At 51.2% G+C, this 20,780-nt stretch overlaps 1 protein-coding gene across 3 annotated transcripts in view; it reads left to right on the plus strand.

Annotated features, from left to right (window-relative positions):
- The window catches only part of BICD2 (BICD cargo adaptor 2), a 61,423-nt gene extending 41,678 nt beyond the window's left edge, over positions 1–19,745 (plus strand). The window contains exons 3-8 of one of the 3 annotated variants that reach the window (XM_054521065.2): positions 459–611; positions 2,517–2,972; positions 3,690–4,733; positions 5,322–5,473; positions 7,793–8,003; positions 18,140–19,745. In XM_054521065.2, coding sequence (XP_054377040.1) covers positions 459–611; positions 2,517–2,972; positions 3,690–4,733; positions 5,322–5,473; positions 7,793–8,003; positions 18,140–18,262 — 2,139 coding nt within the window. In that variant the 3' untranslated portion in view covers positions 18,263–19,745. Of the gene's footprint in view, positions 1–458; positions 612–2,516; positions 2,973–3,689; positions 4,734–5,321; positions 5,474–7,792; positions 11,894–18,139 lie in introns of those variants that run through there. The other 2 variants (XM_002819962.5, XM_009244633.4) reach the window with 2 other exon arrangements.
- The last annotated feature ends 1,035 nt before the right edge of the window (positions 19,746–20,780 follow it).

Here is a 20,780-nt window from a genome sequence, read left to right on the forward strand (position 1 = left end):
GGACCGGTTTCTGTGTGGGCATGTGTCCATTTCTCTGGGGTAGACCCTCTGTGTTTAACAGTTTCAGCACCTGCAGGCTGTTTGCCAGAGCACTATACCATTTATATGCCCACCTGCGCACTACTGTGTACATGCCCAATAATAGAAGGCAGGAACTACTTTTAACCCCATTTTAATTTAAAGATGAAGAAACCAAGGGTTGGAGCAGGCAGTCACTTGTCAGGGGTTCCCAGGTGAGAAGGGCTGAGGGGATTTACTCTGGAACCTCTGCAGTCCGCTGTGCACTCTGGCATACTGCTCTGGGCTCCTTCTCCTCTCCAGGCAGTCACACTGGCACCTGCAGGCCGGGGCTCTTGAGTTCTGGCTGTGTGGCTGGCCATGGCGTGCCTGGCTGCACTGAGCCCCTCTCATGCCCTGTGGAGGCTGCTCATACCTGCCTTTCCCTCTCCCCCCAACAGATCAACCAGAATGTGGAGATCCAGCGTGGCCGCCTGCGGGATGACATCAAGGAGTACAAATTCCGGGAAGCTCGCCTGCTGCAGGACTACTCGGAACTGGAGGAGGAGAACATCAGCCTGCAGAAGCAAGTGTCTGTGCTCAGACAGAACCAGGCGAGTCTTGGGCCTGTGGGGTGGAGGTGGCACGTGGGTTAACTGGGCCTTGAGGCCCTCTTGCTCAGCCCCTCTCCCTTTTGAGAAGGGGTTCCTGTCTTATTCCACACACCCGAGTCCCAGGGCCAGCTTTACCACTGTGGAGGCAGGGGTACACTTGGTGGGACCCAGACCCTCCAAAAGATGAAAATCTGGCTGCTGTGTTTGCTGGCATTGGCCAGGCTGAGGTGTCCCAGCCAACAAAAATGAAAACAAAAATCTGAGAGGTGATGAAGAGGTTACACCAGAAAACCCCAGATTGGACTTTGAGACTCCCCCATCAGGTGCTGACCATGAGGCCTGCAATATTCCTGTGTCTCTGCCTGTGACAGGGACAAGGAAGGTCCTCTCTGTCTGAAGGGGATGAGCAGGAACCCCTCTGTCTCTAATGGGGTCTCAGAGGGACCCCTCTCTGACAGGGACGAGCAGGGTCTCTGCCTGTGACAGAGATGAATGAGGAGGGTCCCTTCTCTTTGTGATGTGACTAAATTATCATGTGCTCTGCTGTTCTGCCACTCAAGGCCTGAACTTGCTCTTCTCTCTGCAAGAGCCACACTCCTGCATGGTGGGGAATGGGAGTCTTTTCTCTCAGGAAACCCCAAAACTTTCCCCAGAATGCTATGGATGTCTTCCTTGCTTTCCTCAAATCCTCTACCACCAAAATCCTCTGAGTCTCACCGTCAGGGAATGTGGTATTTATGCCCGGAGGAGGAAGCTCATGTGTTTATGCAGAGCTCCTAGCCTGGTCCTTCTGTGACAGCTCGAGCTCATTAACAGTCTTAGCCACTGTCTAGATTGTAAGTACCGTTTGGTCATTGGTGCTGCTGTTGGCAGAGCCCAGCGCACAGTGGCCTTAGGAGAAGGGAAACTGAGGCTTGAGGCAACCCTGTCCTCAGGTTGGCGCTTAGTGGAGTCTGACTCTCTCTCCCTCTCTGGGATTCCTCACCTCCGCATTTGTGGTGCTGGGGCTGAGGGCTCCATGCCCACCTCCTTTGAGCACACCTTGGATGTGGTAATGGGTGTCCCTTCCGACCCAAGACCCACAGAGATATGCTCAGCACTTCCTGTTACTGGTTTGTTTCTTTTTTTTTTGTCCAAATATTACAGAAAAATAAGAAATAGTTTTAGCAATTGCCCACAAAATTCTGAGCCTCCACATCAGGCATCAGTTTCTATCTGCTTTTTCCTTGTCCACCTGCAAATACAATTTTCATGTAGACAACACTTTAATGTTGCTTTTCCCACCTACCTTCGAGCTCTTCCAGGTCTGGGTGTCATGTGCGTGTGGAGGTTTAGTGGTTGAGATATTCTGCCTTGGGGGGAGTTTCTGTTCCTTCATTTTGAAATATGATTAGAAGTCATGATCACAGCACACATTGAAATGTGTTTTTATGTATCTTAAGATATTTAGTTAACTGTTAATGTTAATTAAATATAGAATTTTAAATCAGCACGCACTTGGTAATATTTGTGAATGACTTAATACAAGGTTGGCAGCCTTCTATGGGTGGATGTGTGTTGTTCTTGATGCATCTCCACACGTACAGTCCTGGCTTGGGGCCACCTCAGACATTTGTGTTCCCCTCACTGTGTCTGTTGGTCCCAACGGTGGGTGGGCTGGGCTGAGCATTTCATTGCATTCGCATCTCATGCCCTGGAACCTTCTTAGCATCCACATCTCTGAGCAGAGGAAGCAGTCTTGGCCTGGACGGGCTGCCACCCTTCCCAGGATGGCACCTCACCTGGCGCTTCACCTTGTGCTTCATGGTGGCCGGAGTTGGTGTGCTGGTGTGTTTTCTTCATTTATGGGGCCTAAAAGGAGCTTCCACATTGCATTGATGCAAGAGCGTTGACTTCTCTTCCCAGGTGGAGTTTGAGGGCCTCAAGCATGAGATCAAGCGTCTGGAGGAGGAGACCGAGTACCTCAACAGCCAGCTGGAGGATGCCATCCGCCTCAAGGAGATCTCAGAGCGGCAGCTGGAGGAGGCGCTGGAGACCCTGAAGACGGAGCGTGAACAGAAGAACAGCCTGCGCAAGGAGCTGTCACACTACATGAGCATCAACGACTCCTTCTACACCAGCCACCTGCATGTCTCACTGGATGGCCTCAAGTTCAGTGACGATGCTGCCGAGCCCAACAACGATGCCGAGGCCCTGGTCAATGGCTTTGAGCACGGCGGCCTGGCCAAGCTGCCACTGGACAACAAGACCTCCACGCCCAAGAAGGAGGGCCTCGCGCCGCCCTCCCCCAGCCTTGTCTCCGACCTACTCAGTGAGCTCAACATCTCCGAGATCCAGAAGCTGAAGCAGCAGCTGATGCAGGTGAGCAGGCAGTGGGGCCTTCAGCATGCTGTCCCCACTCCAGCTCTGCAGGGCTCCCCAAGCAGTGCTTACCTGACACTCTGCTGATGTTAACTTTCCCTTTTCCTTACGTTGATTTTTTCTCCTGCATCATTACGGTAAATGGAACTCCAGGAGCACACGTAGAAGAGTCCTAGAGAAGTGGTTTCCTGGCACTGCAGCACCCACATTGCTCCCCTGTTACCTACATGATGTCAGGGTGAAGTGATGAGACACTGGCCCCACATGTGATCCCTGCACTCAGGCCAGCTGTCAGGGGCCCCCCAGGGTCATGCTTGGGCTCATCCCCTGGGACATGGATCCCTGTTGATCCAAGGCAACAGAGTCCTGTCCTCCGAAGCAGAGGGCTAGGGTGCTAATATTCCCAACTACACACCCAGCCAGCCTAGAGCTCCACTTTCTTAGCCCAGATCCCCTGTAGCGTGGTTGGGGAAAGAGCCTGCGTTGAGGGTGACCACCATTACTGGTGACGGATAGTGTTCTGAGGGCCCAGCATGAATTCATTCTTTCCACACCCTGTGTGTCTTTGTCCACCTCACTGACAGCATGGCCAAGGAACCTGGGGCTCACAGCCTGCCCTGACATGGGGTGGGATGTCACTGGGCCATCTTGGGGGTCCTCCAAGCTCTTGGGGTCCATAGCAACTGACATGGTATCCTGCTGCCTGTGCCTTTGCAGATGGAGCGGGAAAAGGCGGGCCTGCTGGCGTCGCTGCAGGACACACAGAAACAGCTAGAGCACACGCGGGGCTCCCTGTCAGAACAGCAGGAGAAGGTGACCCGCCTCACAGAGAATCTGAGTGCCCTGCGGCGCCTGCAGGCTGGCAAGGAGCGGCAGACGGCCCTGGACAACGAGAAGGACCGTGACAGCCATGAGGATGGGGACTACTACGAGGTGGACATCAACGGGCCCGAGATCTTGGCCTGCAAGTACCATGTGGCTGTGGCTGAGGCTGGCGAGCTCCGCGAGCAGCTCAAAGCACTGCGCAGCACGCACGAGGCTCGTGAGGCCCAGCATGCTGAGGAGAAGGGCCGCTACGAGGCTGAGGGCCAGGCGCTCACGGAGAAGGTCTCCCTGCTGGAGAAGGCCAGCCGCCAGGACCGCGAGCTGCTGGCCCGGCTGGAGAAGGAGCTGAAGAAGGTGAGCGACGTCGCTGGCGAGACACAGGGCAGCCTGAGTGTGGCCCAGGATGAGCTGGTGACCTTCAGTGAGGAGCTGGCCAATCTCTACCACCACGTGTGCATGTGCAACAATGAGACACCCAACCGTGTCATGCTGGACTACTACCGTGAGGGCCAGGGCAGGGCCGGCCGCACCAGTCCTGGGGGCCGCACCAGCCCCGAGGCGCGCGGCCGGCGCTCACCAATCCTCCTACCCAAGGGGCTGCTGGCTCCTGAGGCGGGCCGAGCAGATGGCGGGACGGGGGACAGCAGCCCCTCGCCTGGCTCCTCACTGCCGTCACCCCTGAGTGACCCACGCCGGGAGCCCATGAACATCTACAACCTGATCGCTATCATCCGTGACCAGATCAAGCACCTGCAGGCAGCCGTGGACCGCACCACGGAGCTGTCACGCCAGCGCATTGCCTCGCAGGAGCTGGGCCCCGCCGTGGACAAGGACAAGGAGGCACTTATGGAGGAGATCCTCAAGCTGAAGTCGCTGCTCAGCACCAAGCGGGAGCAGATCACCACGCTGCGCACTGTGCTGAAGGCCAACAAGCAGGTGAGGTGCCAGGCAGCAGGGGCACATGTCACCTACTGCTGGCCTAAGGGTGTTTCCCCTTGGCCTCCTTCCTCCCCCTGCCACGGGGCCCCCAGGCCTGTGTCACCACCAGACAGAGCCAGCCCCATATTAGCTCGACTGCCTGCCCTCCCCTGCTCAGGGCCCCCAGCTGGGAGGGTGGAGTGGGCAGGTGGGTGTGAGGGCCCCTCAGCAGAGCTGCTCAGCCAGTGAGAAATGCCGCTGCCATTCACTCACTGCGACTGCCTCATAGTGCTTCCTGATACTGGAGGGAAAATGTGTTGAGAGCTGTAGTCTGAGCTGTGGAGAGCGATTGTGGGGCTTCATGGAGGTCCTGTTGGCAGGTTTGGGAGCAGTCCCTCCTCTGCCAGTCAGAATCAGCAGGTGGGACTCCCCATGGCGCAGCTGCTGGAGTCCATCCCCAGGGTTTGTCATAGGGAGGGGCCTCCCAGGAGCTTTCTTCCCAGGCACCGCCACCACTTCAGACCGGGGCTCCCGATCCTGCTCCCAGAGCACCTCTAGGCTGACTTCACGCCTTTCACTTTTCTACCCTACACATCTGTCCCCCAGACGGCCGAGGTGGCGCTTGCCAACCTGAAGAGCAAGTATGAGAATGAGAAGGCCATGGTTACCGAGACCATGATGAAGCTGCGCAATGAGCTCAAGGCCCTCAAGGAGGACGCAGCCACCTTCTCCTCACTGCGTGCTATGTTTGCCACCAGGTAACCGTGCTGCTGTCGGGCCCTCCCCTTCCACGAGGCCAGCTGTCCTCAGCACTTGACTCTGGAACCCTTAGCCTCTCACTGCCTCATGCTGAGGCCTGCAGCCCTGCCTAGTCAGTGGCTGTGCCCAGCTCCATCAGGGCCAGCATGGTACGAGGTTGGGGAAGCATGGTCCCTGGCACATCTCTGGCACACTGGTGCTCCAGTTGGTGACAAGAAAGGGTGAGGCGATATGGGGGCCACATGGGGTTGGGGGCCCCCAGCTGCTGCACCTCAGCTTCCTCCGAGGTCACACAAGCAGTTGCTGGAGCGTAGGGCATGCCTGGCAGGTGCCCACATGTGGCCAGGGATAGCAGAGCGTGTGTGATCCTTTTAATGTTCCTTTCGCACCTAGCCCAGCCCCCAGGAGCCTGGTTCTGTGGCGCCGGTTCCATTTTGCTGTGAATGAAACCGCAGCAGGCCCAGGCTTGTCTCTGCTTTGCATATATGGAGACTGAGGGCAGAAGGGCTGAGGAGAGCAGATCCTGGAGTAGATGGGCCAGAGTTGCAGAGCTTCAGGGAGTACTTGGGCTCCCACCCCTTGAATCCAACATTTACAGGGACTTAACTTGGGGCCAACAGGTGACAGAGGAGTCCTGGCCTTTTCTCTCATGAGGTATTTGCCCCCAAGAACTTGACCATACGGCACAAGTGTGTATTTATGTTTGTAGATTCAGAAGGAAGATTATCCTCCTGGCTGGAGCAGGTCACTGCTGGGGTCCACCTCTGTGCATAGCCCTGTACCTCTGCGTCATTGTGACCGCTGGGTACTCACCTCCCATCCTCCACTTTGCCAATCTGGGGAGGGTGAGGAGAGGGCCTTGGGGCTTGGAGGAGACCAGCTTTCTTTCCTCCTCTGTGGCGGGCTCTTAGTAATGGGTTCTGAGGTGGGCTGCCCCTGGTGGGTGCACACCCCTCCCTGTCTGGGAGTCAGACCCCAAGGCTGGGAATCGAGGCTCCCTAAGTGTTCACGGGCCTCTGTGGGGCAGGTCCTGGTTTCAGCATCTTCCCAGGTGCCCCCTGACAGGTACCGCTGTCTTTCACCTTCCAAAGATGGGTAGCGCCACCTGCTGGGTCATGTTGGGATAGCACCATGGGGTCAGCCCTGCATGGGGGACAGCCAAGCCCACCATGGGCCCAGCAGGTAATCTAGATGTTTCCTTTTTATGGGTGAGCAAGCTAAGGATCTGAGCTGCACAGGGTGGGAACTGCACATAGGGCCTGCTTCTCTCAAGCCTGGTGCTGTGCACTCCAAGTTTCTTAGTATCCCTGCAGGACCTGCCAGAGCAGGGTACAGACAAGGAAGAGTCCCAGAATTTCTCTGGAAGCGTCCTGTCTTCCTGGGGCTTGGGGAAAAATCCCACAGTTTCTCAGCATCTGGCACGTAAACCCTACCTTTTAAAATTTGTTTTATTTAAAAACTTGACTTTTCAGATGGAGCCAAGATTTTGAATCTGCAGGGATCACAGCTCTGTGTGCCCTCAAAAGGGTGGGCAGCAGAGTCCTTGGAGAGGGTGCTATCCAAGGGCCGGCTCCTGGCAGGTGGGGACAGGCAGAGTAGGGTGCGTGTGGGCAGGGTGGGGCTGTGCTCAGTGCCTGCACAGCCTCACCGCCCTGGGAGCCCTGGGATTTAACCCGCCCTATGTCTCTACCAAGCCCCACCCATATGGGATGTGGAAGAAGGGCATCCAGGGACAGACCACACCCTCCCACAGCTCCGCACCCAGGTTTCGGGATGAAGCTGTTGATGGCGTCCACACACATGGTTTCTTGGCTCTGGTCAGTGCTCAGCACAGACTGACGAAGCATCGACCTTGGGAACAAGCCCAGTCCTGCTTAGATTCACATCCACACCCTAGAAGCCATGGCTTCTCCATGTCTTGATGCCTCAGGCCACCTCGAAGCCTTTAAGCGGGGAGAGCGCCTCCTAGAAGAAGCCCAGTCGCTGAGGGGCATAGCCTGTTTGTAAGCACTACATGCAGCTGAAAGAGCAAAGCAGCCCCTCCCCCACAAAACCACAAAACTCAAGCCAGCCTCATAGGGCTGCCCTGCCTGGGCCCAAGCCTCCCTCTCACCCTTATCAGGGATTTGTCCGAGCAAAGCCTGTGCTAAAATAAGCCAGAATAATTCTTCCCCAGCCACACCCTCCAGTCCAGAGACCACACTGAAGGATGGCTCTGGTACAGGGCTGTCAGAGGGCCGCTCAGCTTAGCCCTGCCCTGCCCTGCCCTCCTCTGCTCGGCTCTGCCCGCCCCTAAGTTATGTTTTTGGTACCCACAGGTGTGACGAGTACATTACACAGCTGGATGAGATGCAGCGGCAGCTGGCGGCTGCTGAGGACGAGAAGAAGACGCTGAACTCGCTGCTGCGCATGGCCATCCAGCAGAAGCTGGCGCTGACCCAGAGGCTGGAGCTGCTCGAGCTGGACCATGAGCAGACCCGGCGTGGCCGCGCCAAAGCCGCCCCGAAGACCAAGCCAGCCACCCCGAGCGTAAGTCACACCTGTGCCTGCGCCAGCGACAGGGCCGAGGGCACCGGGCTGGCCAACCAGGTGTTCTGCAGCGAGAAGCACAGCATTTACTGTGATTAGGGGCTGTGGGGCGCCACACGCTGCAGCTAACATCTGCTTCACCTCAACTAACCCAGCAGCAGCGGGACGGCGGCGCTAGGTCAATCTTAACGTGACTAATGCACAGAGGGTAGGAGTCTAGCCGAGGCGCCATGGGGCGTTGCATCAGCAGGACACTTGTGAGAGCTTTGTGTCGCTTCTCACTCCTCAAAGCCCCCTCAGGAGCACCCAGTCCTCAGCTGCTCTCTTAGGTGGGGGTCAGAGGTGGGGATAGAGCTGCACATTCTTGCAGCAGATGTGTGATGAAAGGATCTTCTAAGCCTTGGGCACCCGTGGGGAAACCCAAGGGAAGGAGTCCTGGTCCTGCTCCCTCAGCACCCAAAAGGGGCAGAACCTGAGTTGAAACTTGCATGTTCCTCGCATGTGTCTAATGTCAGCACTAGAAAGCAGTTTTAGGAGGTTCCAGCTTGCAGCATAGGTACGGCCTCAGAGGATGGCTCTGCACTTGGCATAGTTTCATGGAAAGGATTACGTTGTAGTTTATGCAGTATCTCACTGCAAATCATATTCAGAAAAGAAGTGCAGAATTTCTTCCCCAAGCCCAGAGAAGAGCAGCCCTGAGCCCCTGTATTCTGCTGGCCAGACACACATGGCACAGACACTGCTGACCATAACCCAGGAATCCAGAGCTCAGTTTCTCATTTCTGAGATCAGGATGCTTGTCTAGTGGCCTGTGAGGTGACAAATTGTCAGGGCCCAAGGCCCCAGGTTTTCATTTTTCATGAGAAAAGCTTTCCAAGTGCCTGGCCAGACCTTGGTTCTCAGTGCAGAGCCCGTCCTTTTGTACTTGGGGTGACCTCAGCAGCCAATTATCCGGCCTTCCATAGGGGTTCAGTCCCAAAGACATGGGGCTTTGAAAACCCTAGCCTGAAGTCTGAGCCACCAAGGGCTTGGCTGGGTTGGACACCCACAGGTGTAGCCAGAGCCCAGCCCGGTGCTGGGAAAGCTTTGCATGGGGCCAGGGCCACTTGTCAGGATTCACAGGTAGGAGATGTTTAGGTCTCTTTATTTAGTGCAATCTGGGGGATGGCAACAGAGAAAGAGGAAAGGTAGCTGTAGGGTTCTCCCATTTCCAGAGGCTCCATCCACGCCTGCCTTCCCACATTCTGAGCAGAACTTTTCTCAGTACTTTTCTCCCGATCACCCCGTGGGACCAGCTGGACCTGAGGCTGCAGTCTTCTGTCCTGCAGGCTGCTTGCCTTGTCTTTCATGCGGAAGAGGCATTCGAGTTACCTGGTGAGAGGCCATGTTGCCCCCTCCCACAGCTCTCTGCCCTGTGTGCTCTTCCCTTTGGTGCCGAGTATGTTTCGGTCCCCTCCAGACTCCACGACAGGCCCATGTATGTCCCCTGCGTGTTCTTCCTGGGCCCAGATCCCCCTGCCCCAGCAAGACTCGCAGTGGGATGGCTGCTGGCATGCCCACCCTGCACGCGCTTTGCCCTCTCCTTGCAAGCCTGGCACATAGCTTCTCTCCATACTCCTAAGGGGCTTTGCAGACACTCAAGTCACTGGGACCCCCGCTAACACATGCAGGTCTTCTCTTCTGCCAACTAACGTGCTCGCACCCTCCCAGCACGTGGAGAGCTTCAGTTGTCAGATAAACAGGAAGCGACAGATGACCGCTTTCTAACGCTCTCTTTTCTCCCATTTTCAGCTGTAGAGTAGCTGCCAGGAGGACTTGGCCACCCGGCCCTGTCACACTGCAGCCCCCTCCCCTTCCCTCTCGTGGCCCATGAGGAGGAAGGAAGGGCAACCTAAAAGCCCACTTAGAAACTTTTTGGATATGCCACTGCAATTCTTTTCAAAATAGCATTCCCCAGGTTTTTAATGGGAGGAAAAAAAGCTTTAATGTTGAGCATGCTGCGAGCTGCTGCGTGGAAAGGCCTCTGTATGGGCCGAAGACCCTTCTTCCCTGGCTGCCAGGCTCGCCAGGAGCCCGCTGGAAACACCCACCATGGGGGCTCCTTGTTACACATGTTCTTTTTTTATCCGATCAACCTGTGCACTTTTGATATTTTGATATTATATTTGCTTCCTTAATTCCTCGCGTAGAGACGGTCTCAGGTGCCGTGGTCTATGCTCGTGGTCCTGTCGCTGTCCGCCTCAGCTCCCACCGTGTTTGTCTGGTGTCAGCACGAGGCAGAGCTGTGTGCTCCATAGCGTGTAGCTTTAGACTTGGAGATGAGTGCTTTGACCCAGCGAGGAGCTCAGCTAAGTGTATCCACGCTGTGGTTCAGCAGCCTTTAGATCATACGGCATTGTGGTTCATGTTTGAAATTACAGATTTTAAATGCCATGTTCATTAAGAAATCCAGGGTATTCAGATTCTGGGGTTTTTCATATTGTATTATTATTATTCTTAGGAATAGTTCAATGTAACAAGAAGAAAACTTGACCTTTGCTCTGGTTAAAACAGTAATAGGCACTTGAAAAAAAAAGATAAATTATTGAATGAGTAGTATTACCTACAAATTCCAGAATTTTCTGGGTTTTAGGACATTGTGAAGCATGACTGATTAACAGAATTTTATACAACTGTACCAATAAAATTCCAAATTGGAATTGTTTTGTTACTCTGGTTGTTGTGCCAAATTGTGGTACACTTAGAAAATTCTACAGTTGTCGATTTTTAGGGTGTTCTCTTTCAACACCTTTTTGTTAGTAATCATCGCCAGTAGTGCCTTCATCAGTTAAGGGAGGTGTCCCAGCACAGATCATTCTCGAAAGCGAGCAGGGAAGAGCTAGTGGGCATGCTGAAGGCCAGCGTGGACAGCAGGTGAGGCAGGCGCTCCTCACACCCGGACCTGGGCATCTTCATTGAGGGAAAGAAAACAGTCATTGTGCAAAATTCTGTTAGTCAGTGATTCTTTACTTGCAAATTCAGGGGCTTAGAAAATGAAAGCAAACACAAAACCTTGAGTGTGCTTTGGGAACCAAATGGACCTTCTGGGACAAGCTGAGCAAGCTGTATGAACGCCACGTTTGTGAAGAGCTGAGGGTATCAGGAGGGCCGACGCTGTGTTGGCATGCGCAGTAGGGGACGAGGGTTAGCCATAGTATTCTTTGCAAATGTGAAAGCGAGACATTATATCTTCTCTTGCTTGGTGTAACTAATCACTGTTAATTTCAGGAAACAGAACTCATTAAAACTCCTTAGCAAACCAGGTCTACATCCTGTTTTGTTTGCTGAGTGAGGTTAGTGGGAGTGGTCAAATTGGTACTCTTGGAGGAAGAAAAACTGTCCTTCCTTCTCCAAAAAAGGAAAAATTATAATAATATAAATGACAAAAATAAAAGAATTCTGTTTCCTGGAATAAGCATTTCTTATTCCTAGTTGTAGGGACTCCTATTTTTACCTTCCGTTACAGTGTTGATTCATAAGAAATATTGTTACATTTGAGATAACTTCATCTATATGGGGTATTTATTTGCAATGATGTCTGAGTACTGTATTTTTTCTGTGCATTACCTTAGTGTCAGAATGTTGGTCTTTATTTTAAAGTCATATGCATGTTCTCCTGCCAAGGAACCTTTACACAGACCCAAACAAAAAAATAATAATCAAATGCCTTCAATTTCTGAGAAAATGAGGCAGAGCATGGAAAAGGAATAGGAAGGAGAAATTAATTGAGATTTTCAGGACACAGACATATGATGTAAATGCCTACAAAGCCAGTGCACATAGGAACAGTGGGCCTGGGTAAAGAGTCACATTGGTAGGACCAATAAAGAATAATAAAAAGACAAAGCACATGTTTGTTCTCTGTGGTTGTTCTGACTCCGTGCTCCAGATAACTGTGGTTTAAGCAAGGCACAATAAATCCACTGCCTCAAACAACAACAGCAACAGAGCCAGCCTATCAGGTAACCCTGGTAGTGGGAGCTGGAAGCAGCCTGGGGTCCACCTTCAGGAGAGTGCGGAGGGGTCATGTATATGTGGGGAGGCTGTCACTCCATCCCTGAAACAAGAATGTGTTCAAGGACCCAGAAGATGAAGGTAGGGAAAGGGTAGAGTTGGTGTCTGGGTGCCTGTGCCAATCAAATACACCACCAGGCAGAAGTGAGCCAGGCCACACTGGGCCACGCACATGAGTGGGAGTAGAGGGCACAGACAGTGCCCCCCCTGGAAAGATGCCTGCCCCCCAGGGCCCTGACGCCTTATAACTCTGTCCTCAAGGGTCTTCTGAAGTGCAGCATCAGGTTTGAAGCCACAGCAGCATGTTGGTAAGAACACATTGTGTATACATAGACTAAAACTAGGAGTAGCCTATGCTATCCTGATGAGGCGGCAGGGATTCAGATGATGTAGAATCCTTTGGTGTCTAAACTCTCACTCTCTGAACTCAGGAAATCACATTTGTCTGTAGGAATATGTACAAATATACAGTGGGCATGTTCATATGATTGCTTGTGGGTGTGAGAAAAGGGGACAGTGTCTAGTCAAGGGGACAGTAAATACCAGGACACACTCCTGCCACCTCCTCGTCCGACAGCCTCAGTCAGGCCTGTGTGGCTTCACTCATGTAGGGCTTCCCTCTGGAAAGCCGTCTCAGGCTAGGGTCTCGCTGCCATGCCCCTTCCCCAGGACCCCTCCATCTAACTGGAGTCTCACTGCCATACCACCTTTCCTAATTTCACTGTCACTGCAGAACCTCCAGCCTTTGATGATACTATTCTGCTTTAGTAGCAGCTGTTGGGACTTGTTTTCTGTTTAAACCATTCTTTCTGATGGAGTAAAAGAGGCAGTTGTCCAACTCCTGGAAAAGGTTGAAAAGAAAGCCCTGAACTGATCTAGAAGACCCTCGAGGAGAAGGGAGGTGTAAAGCGTCAGGGCCCTGTGAGGCAGGCTTCTTTCCAGGGACAGTGTCTGTGCCTTCCACTCCCACACTTGTGCATGGCCCAGTGTGGCCTGGCTCACTTCTGCCTGGTGGTGTATTTGATTGGCACAGGCATCCAGACACTGAGTCTGCCCTCCCCCATCCTCATCTTCTGGGTCCTTGAACACAGTCTTCAGTTTCAAGGATGGAGCGGCAGCTTCTTGAGTGGGTGGGGTCTCAGGAGCTTGCAGAGGGGGACAGTCCATGCTGAAAGGCCTTCTGCTCAGCCTTCCCTCTGGGAGAGGGTGGTCTCCATTTCTTCTGCATCTTCCATCTCCCCGCAGTGTTTTCACCCCTACTTCCCGGCAGATTACTAGAGCTGGAAACAACAGCATGGGCTTGAGAGCTGGACTGATGATTGAATCACCACCATTTGGTAGCTGGCTGCCTTAGCTCTCTGAGCCTCAACTTCCCTATCTGTTAGGTGGGGACAAAATAGTGCCTCTTATATAGGTGGTTGTGAAGCTTCATCAAGCCCTTGGTACCAGCATGCAGCAGGTACTTAATTGATGATTGGTGCTAATATGGTTCTTACTGTCATCGTCAATCACCAGTGCTTTGGACACAAGGCCATGGATCTAGGTCTTTGTCCTGTGGGGAATATAATTTTAAGCCAACTTATTAAGAGTGTAATTTGCATCCAGGAAAGTGTGCACATCCTAGTATACAGGCCAAATTTGCACACAGTGAACACAGCTGTGTAACTAGTAACCCCAAAGTTCTCCACCCCTACCCCTACCCTCAGGTATGCTTTTTGGGGAGTATTTATCCTTCATCAGCACAAATTAATAGGGTGTCTGCTAGTCCTGGTGAGTCACTGGGCTGCCTTCTTCCCGCAAAGCCTCCCAGGAGAACAGACATGCCACATCAGGTTTGCTTCATCAAAGTTTTTGTGAAATTTAGCACACATACATTAAAGTGCAAATAAAAGTGTCCACTGGCCAACTGGATTTTTGCAACCTAAATACTGTCACACTGTGTAGCCAGCACTCAGAGGAAAGGCAAGTGAGGATATCCCCCAGAAGTCCTGATGTTTTCTGCACCCGCTCCTCCCAGGGCTAACTCCCTGACTCTGTCAATGCAGGCCACTTTTGCCTATTTCTGTACTTGTAAGTGGAAGCATACAATAGACACATGGAGCTTTGATAGATTTTCTTAACAAAAAACTGCATTGATTTAGCACACCATGATCCAACTGTGTGTTTAGAGGTGTCTCGTTTTAGATTCAAAGACACAAGAGTAAAAGGATGGAAAAAGATACCCTATACAACAGTAACCAAAGAAGAGCACAGGTGGTGGCTATGCTAATGTTGGACCAAATTGACTTTAAGGCAAAAATTATTATGCAACGCAAAGGAGGACATCATGTAATGATAAGAGTCAATTCACCAGGAAGATACAACAGCCATAAACATATATGCACCAAACGGGAACCCCAAAATATATGAAGCAAAACTTGGCCAAATTAAAGGGAGAAATAGTTCAACAACAGTGGGTGGGAGTTTCAATACCCCACTTTTAATAATGGCTGGAAAAACAAGACAAGATCAGAAAAGAAATACAATACTTGAACAGGACTATAAGACAGCTAGAGCTAATAGACATCTATAGAACACTCCGAATAGAATACATATTAAATGCATGTGTAACATTCTCCAGTCTAGAACCCGTTTTAAGCAACAAAACAAGTCTCAATAAATGTAAGAAGATTGTAATTATACAAGTTATATTCTCCACTGACAGTGGAATAAAGTTAGAAATAACAATGAGATTTGGGAAATTTACAAATATGTGGAAATAAAACAACATACTTCCTAATAAACAATGAGTCAAAGAAGATATCATACAAAAGATAGAGAGATCTGTAATAATAACCTAACCTCCCAACCTTAAAAAACTAGAAAAAGAGAAGCAGCCCAAAGCAAGCAGTAAGAAGGAAATAATAAAGATTACAACAGCAATAAATGAAATAGGGAATGGGGGAAAATGGCAAAAGATAAAACTGACAAACCTTTAGGTAGAACAAGAAAAAGTTACTAAAATAAAAAATGAAATTGTGACATTACTACTGATTTTACAGAAATATGAAGGAGTAGAAGCATACAATGAACAATTACGTAGCAACAATATCGGATCATCTAAACCCAAAGCAAGCAGAGGGGAGGAACTAGTAAAGATTAGAATGGATATAAATGAAATAGAAAATCAGGAGAGAAAACCAACAAACCCAAAAGTTGTTTCCTTAAAAAGATAAACAGCCAATGGCAAACCTTTATCTAGACTGTTCAAGAAAAACAGATGATCAAATTACTAAATCAAGAATGAGAGTGGGGACATTAATAATGACCTTACAGAAAGAAAAAGGATTATGAGAAAATATAACAATGCTAAAAAACATAGGTACACTTGATGAAATGCTGAATCACTAGACTCACACAAACTCCCAAAACTGACTCTAAAGGAAATAAATAATAGGCATATAACAAAAGACTGACTCAGTAATCAAAAATCTTCCAACAGGAATTTCAGTTTCTGTCCTGGTATGTAAGGTGCTTAGAATTCATTACTCCATCCCAACCAGGGAAAAGCTAAACAAACAGAAAAAGCAACTTTTTAAAGATCTATCAGAGAAGTGAGCTCACAGGCCAAATCACTGTACCAAAAATTGAAAAGACAGATACAGAGAACTCTGTGAAGAACCTATTACTGGAAGCAGTAAGAAAGGCCATCTTTGTTATGAAGCGGCAAAGAAATTGGCTGAATTGTGTTTGTGTTCTAGTGTTTTGCGGCAGGTAGCCCTGTGAGTGATTAGGTCTTTTTGTTTGTTTGTTTGTTTTGTTTTTAGACAGAGTCTCGCTCTGTCGCCCAGGCTGGAGTGCAGTGGCACGATCTCAGCTCACTGCAAGCTTAGATTTTTAGATGGAGCTATTTCTGAGCAAAGTGTTAAAGGGGCAGCCTGGTTCCTTTGAATTGTTTAGAGTAAAATGAGAAAAGAAAGATAATTTAGAATTGTTGATCAAAAGGGAAGCAGAACTCAAAGATTTGGAAAACTCAGCCAATCCATATTGGAAAAAATGAAAAACCTTGTTCAGGAGGAAAGGGTGTGGCCAAGTAACTCTTTGATGAGATGATTAGTATGGATTGACCATCTCAGTGAAAGCCAGGTGTTAAGAGAAAGATTGGTCTGCCATCTATAAACAGAAGCGAGGACCTAATTTTTAAGGCAATGGAAGAATGACCCCAAAGGCATTTCTGAGATCATCAGAGCTACCCATCCCATCCCAAGCCCTGAGTACAAAGATGTGGGGGCATGGCTGCCTTCCCCCAGAATTAAAAGGATGCCCCAAGAGAGCCATGGGGCTGAGATGGAGAATCACTGTTGGGGAAGGGCCACTACAGAGGGCCCCCACTAAGCCCATGAGTCCAGACCAGTAGAGTCACCAGTGGTGGTTTCCAGGAGAACCTCATATGCATGACCCAGGCACAGAGCTACTGTGGAGGCAGGAGCAAGGCACAAGCACATGGCTGCCTCAGGGGCAAGGCCACCCAAAGCCACAGGGCAGGGCTGCTACCACATTGTGTCCTGAAGGTGGCACTATCACCTTAGTGGGCCTGGAGGGCAGAACATTGAGCCAATGATTATTCTCAAGCCTTAACATTTCATGTTGTTTCCTCTGTTGGGTTTCAGACTTACTTGGGACCAGTCACTGTTTTCTTCTTTCCTATTTCTCCCTTTTAAAATGGAAATATCTATCCTATGCCCATCCCACCATTGTATTTTGGAAGCACAGAACATGTTTGTTTCACTGCTAGAGAGCAGTTTACCTCAGAATGAATCATACTTTCAGTCTCACCTATATCTGATTTAGATGAAACTCTGAACTTGAGATTTTGGAGTTGGTGCTGGAATGTTTTAAGAGTTTGGGGGCTATTGGGATGGAATTAATATATTTTGCTTGTGACATAGACATGAATTTGAGGGGAGCAAGAGTGGAATGCTAGGGGTCTAAATGTGTTCCCTCAAAATTCATATGTTGAAATTCTAACTCCAAAAGTGCTGGGGTTACAAAGTGGAGCCTTTAGGTGGTGATTAGGTCATGAGATCAGAGCTGTCATGATGAGAAAAGAGTCTTTATTTAAAAACAACAGCAACAACAAAAACAAAACAAAACCTAGAGAGGTTGCTCTTCCCTTCCACCATCTGAAGTTACAGTGAAAAGATGACTTTCTATGCCCCAAGAAGTGAGCCAGGTCTGCTGGCACCCTGATTTTGGATTTCCCATCCTCCAGAAATGCTAGAAATAAACTTCTGGGCCGGGCGCGGTGGCTCACGCCTGTAATCGCAGCACTTTGGGAGGCCGAGGTGGGCGGATCACGAGGTCAGGAGATCGAGACCATCCTGGCTAACACAGTGAAACCCCGTCTGTACTAAAAATATAAAAATTAGCTGGGCATGGTGGTGGGCACCTGTAGTCCCAGCTACTCGGGAGGCTGAGGCAGGAGAATGGCGCGAACCCGGGAGGCGGAGCTTACAGTGAGCCGAGATCGCGCCACTGCACTCCAGCCTGGGCAACAGAGCGAGACTCCATCTCAAAAAAAAAAAAAAAACAAAGAAATAAACTGCTCCCTCTCCCTCTCCCTCTCTTCGGTCTCCCTCTCCCTCTCCCTCTCCCTCTGCCTCTCCCTTTCCCTTTCTTCGGTCTCCCTCTCCTTTTTTCGGTCTCCCTCTGTTACCGAAGCTGGACTGTACTGCCGTGATCTCGGCTCGCTGCAGCCTGCCTGCCTCGGGCTCCTGTGATTCTCCTGCCTCGGCCTGCCGAGTGCCTGGGATTGCAGGCGCGCGCCGCCACGCCTGAATGGTTTTTGTATTTTTGGTGGAGACGGGGTTTCGCCGTGTTGACCGGGCTGGTCTCCAGCTCCTGGCCTCGAGTGATCTGCCTGCCTCGGCCTCCCGAGGTGCTGGGATTGCAAACAGAGTCTCGCTCACTCAATGCTCAATGGTGCTCAGGCTGGAGTGCAGTGGCGTGATCTCAGCTCGCTACAACCTCCACCTACCAGCCTCCTGCCTTGGCCTCTTAAAGTGCTAAGATTACAGCCTCTGCCCCGCTGCCACCCCATCTAGGAAGTGAGGAGCGTCTCTGCCTGGCCTCCCATCGTCTGGGATGTGAGGAGCCCCTCTGTCCGGCCGCCCCATCTGGGAAGTGAGGAGCGCCTCTGCCCGGCTGCCATCCCGTATAGGAAGTGAGGAACGTCTCTGCCCGGCCGCCCATCGTCTGGGATGTGAGGAGCGCCTCTGCCCAGTCGCCCAACGTCTGGGAAGTGAGGAGCGCCTCTGCCCGGCCGCCCCGTCTGGGAGGTGAGGAGTGCCTCTGCCTGGCCGACACCCCGTCTGGGAGGAAGTGAGGAGCACCTCTGCCCGGCTGCCCCGTCTGGGAGATGAGGACCACCTCTGCCCGGCTGCCCCATCTGGGAGGTGAGGAGCGCCTCTGCCTGGCCGCCACCCCGTCTGGGAGGAAGTGAGGAGCGCCTCTGCCTGGCTGCCCCATCTGGGAAGTGAGGAGCGCCTCTGCCCGGCTGCCACCCCGTATGGGAAGTGAGGAGCGCCTCTGCCTGGCCACCCCGTCTGGGAGGTGAGGAGCGCCTCTGCCCGGCCGCCCCGTCTGGGAAGTGAGGAGCGCCTCTGCCCGGCCGCCCCGTCTGGGAGATGAGGAGCGCCTCTGCCTGGCCGCCACCCCGTCTGGGAGGAAGTGAGGAGCGCCTCTGCCCGGCTGCCCCATCTGGGAGGTGAGGAGCGCCTCTGCCCAGCCGCCACCCCCTATGGGAAGTGAGGAGCGCCTCTGCCTGGCCACCCCGTCTGGGAGGTGAGGAGCGCCTCTGCCCGGCCGCCCCGTCTGGGAGGTGAGGAGCGCGTCTGCCCAGCCGCCCTGTCTGGGATGTGAGTAGCGCCTCTGCCCGGCCGCCCTGTCTGGGAGGCGAGGAGCACCTCTGCCCGGCCGCCCTGTCCGGGAGGTGTACCCAACAGCTCCGAAGAGACAGCGACCATCGGGAGCGGGCCATGAGGACGATGGCGGTTTTGTTGAAAAGAAGGGGGAGAAGTGTGGGGAAAGGAAGGAGAGATCAGATTGTTGCTGTGTCTGTGTAGAAAGAGGTGGGCATGGGAGACTCCATTTTGTTCTGACTAGGAGAAATTCTTCTGCCTTGGGCTGCTGTTGATCTATGGCCTTTCCCCCAGCCCCCTGCTGTCTGAAACATGTGCTGTGTCAACTCAGGGTTAAATGGATTAAGGGCGGTGCAAGATGTGCTTTGTTAAACAGATGCTTGAAGGCAGCATGCTCTTTAAGAGTCATCACCACTCCCTAATCTCAAGTACCCAGGGGCACAAACACTGCAGAAGGCTGCAGGGACCTCTGCCTAGGAAAACCAGAGACCTCTGTTCATGTGTTTATCTCCTGACCTTCTCTCCACTATTATCCTATGACCCTGCCATATCCCCCTCTCCGAGAAACACCCAAGAACGATCAATAAATACTTCATAAATAAAATAAAATTAAAAAAAGAAATAAACTTCTGATGTTTGTAAGCCAGTCTATTTTGTTTTTATGCTCTAATGGACTGAGACACATATGAAATGCCCAATTAAAACCACAAAAGGCCAAAAAGAAAAGGTGAAAAATAAAAGTAGAAACAAAGAATAAGGACAACAATAGAAGACAGTAACAAATGGTAGAAATTAATCCAGCCATATCAGTTATCACTTTAAACATCAAGAATGAGAGTGGGGTCATTAATAATGACCTTACAGAAAGAAAAAGGATAATAAAAAGATTGTTGGCCGGCGCGGTGGCTCACACCTATAATCCCAGCACTTTGGGAGGCCAAGGTGAGTGGATCACTTGAGGTCAGGAGTTCATGACCAGCCTGGCAATATGGTGAAACCTGTCTCTATTAAAAATACAAAAATCAGCTGGGTGTGGTGGTGCGTGCCTGTAATCCCAGCTACTCAGGAGGGTGAGGCAAGAGAATCACTTGAACCTGGGAGGTGGAGGTTGCAGTGAGCTGAGATTGCACCACTGCACTCCAGCCTGGGCAACAGAGTGAGTCTCCATCTCAAAAAAAAAAAAATTTCAAAGTGGATGAAAAAGCAAGACTATATGTTTTATCTCAGTCCATTTTGTGTTGTTATAACAATGAATGCCTGAGGCTGGGCCTCAGTATTCTGGTATTCAGGTATTTGGCCCACAGTTCTGATGGCTGGAAGGTTCAAGATCGGGCAGCCACATCTGTTGGGGGCCTTAGGCTGCTTCAACTCATGGCAGAGAGTTGGCATGTACAAAGGGATCACACATCAAGAGAAGCAAGAGAGAGAAACTAAGGAAGCCAGACTTCAGCAACCCACTCTCAAGGAAACTAATCTATTCCCACCCAAGCAAGAACACACCCCCAGAGAAAGGCATGCATCTGTTTATGATGGATCTACTCCTATGACCCAAATACCTACCTCCCACTAGTCCCCACATCCCAACAGTGTCACGTTGAGGATCAAATTTCAACACGAGTTTTGGCAGGAACAGACCACATTCAAACCACAGCAGTTGTCTACAAGAAACCTACTTTAAATATAAAGATACGTATCAATTAAAAGTTAAGGGATGGGGAAAGGTATACCATACTAATGCTAATCAAAGAAAGTGGGAGTAGCTATATTATTTTAGAGCAGACTTAGAGCAAGGAAAGTTATCAGCAATAAAGAGGGGCATTACATA

This window comes from Pongo abelii, chromosome 13, assembly GCF_028885655.2.
Source record: "Pongo abelii isolate AG06213 chromosome 13, NHGRI_mPonAbe1-v2.0_pri, whole genome shotgun sequence".
NCBI classification, from domain to species: domain Eukaryota; kingdom Metazoa; phylum Chordata; class Mammalia; order Primates; family Hominidae; genus Pongo; species Pongo abelii.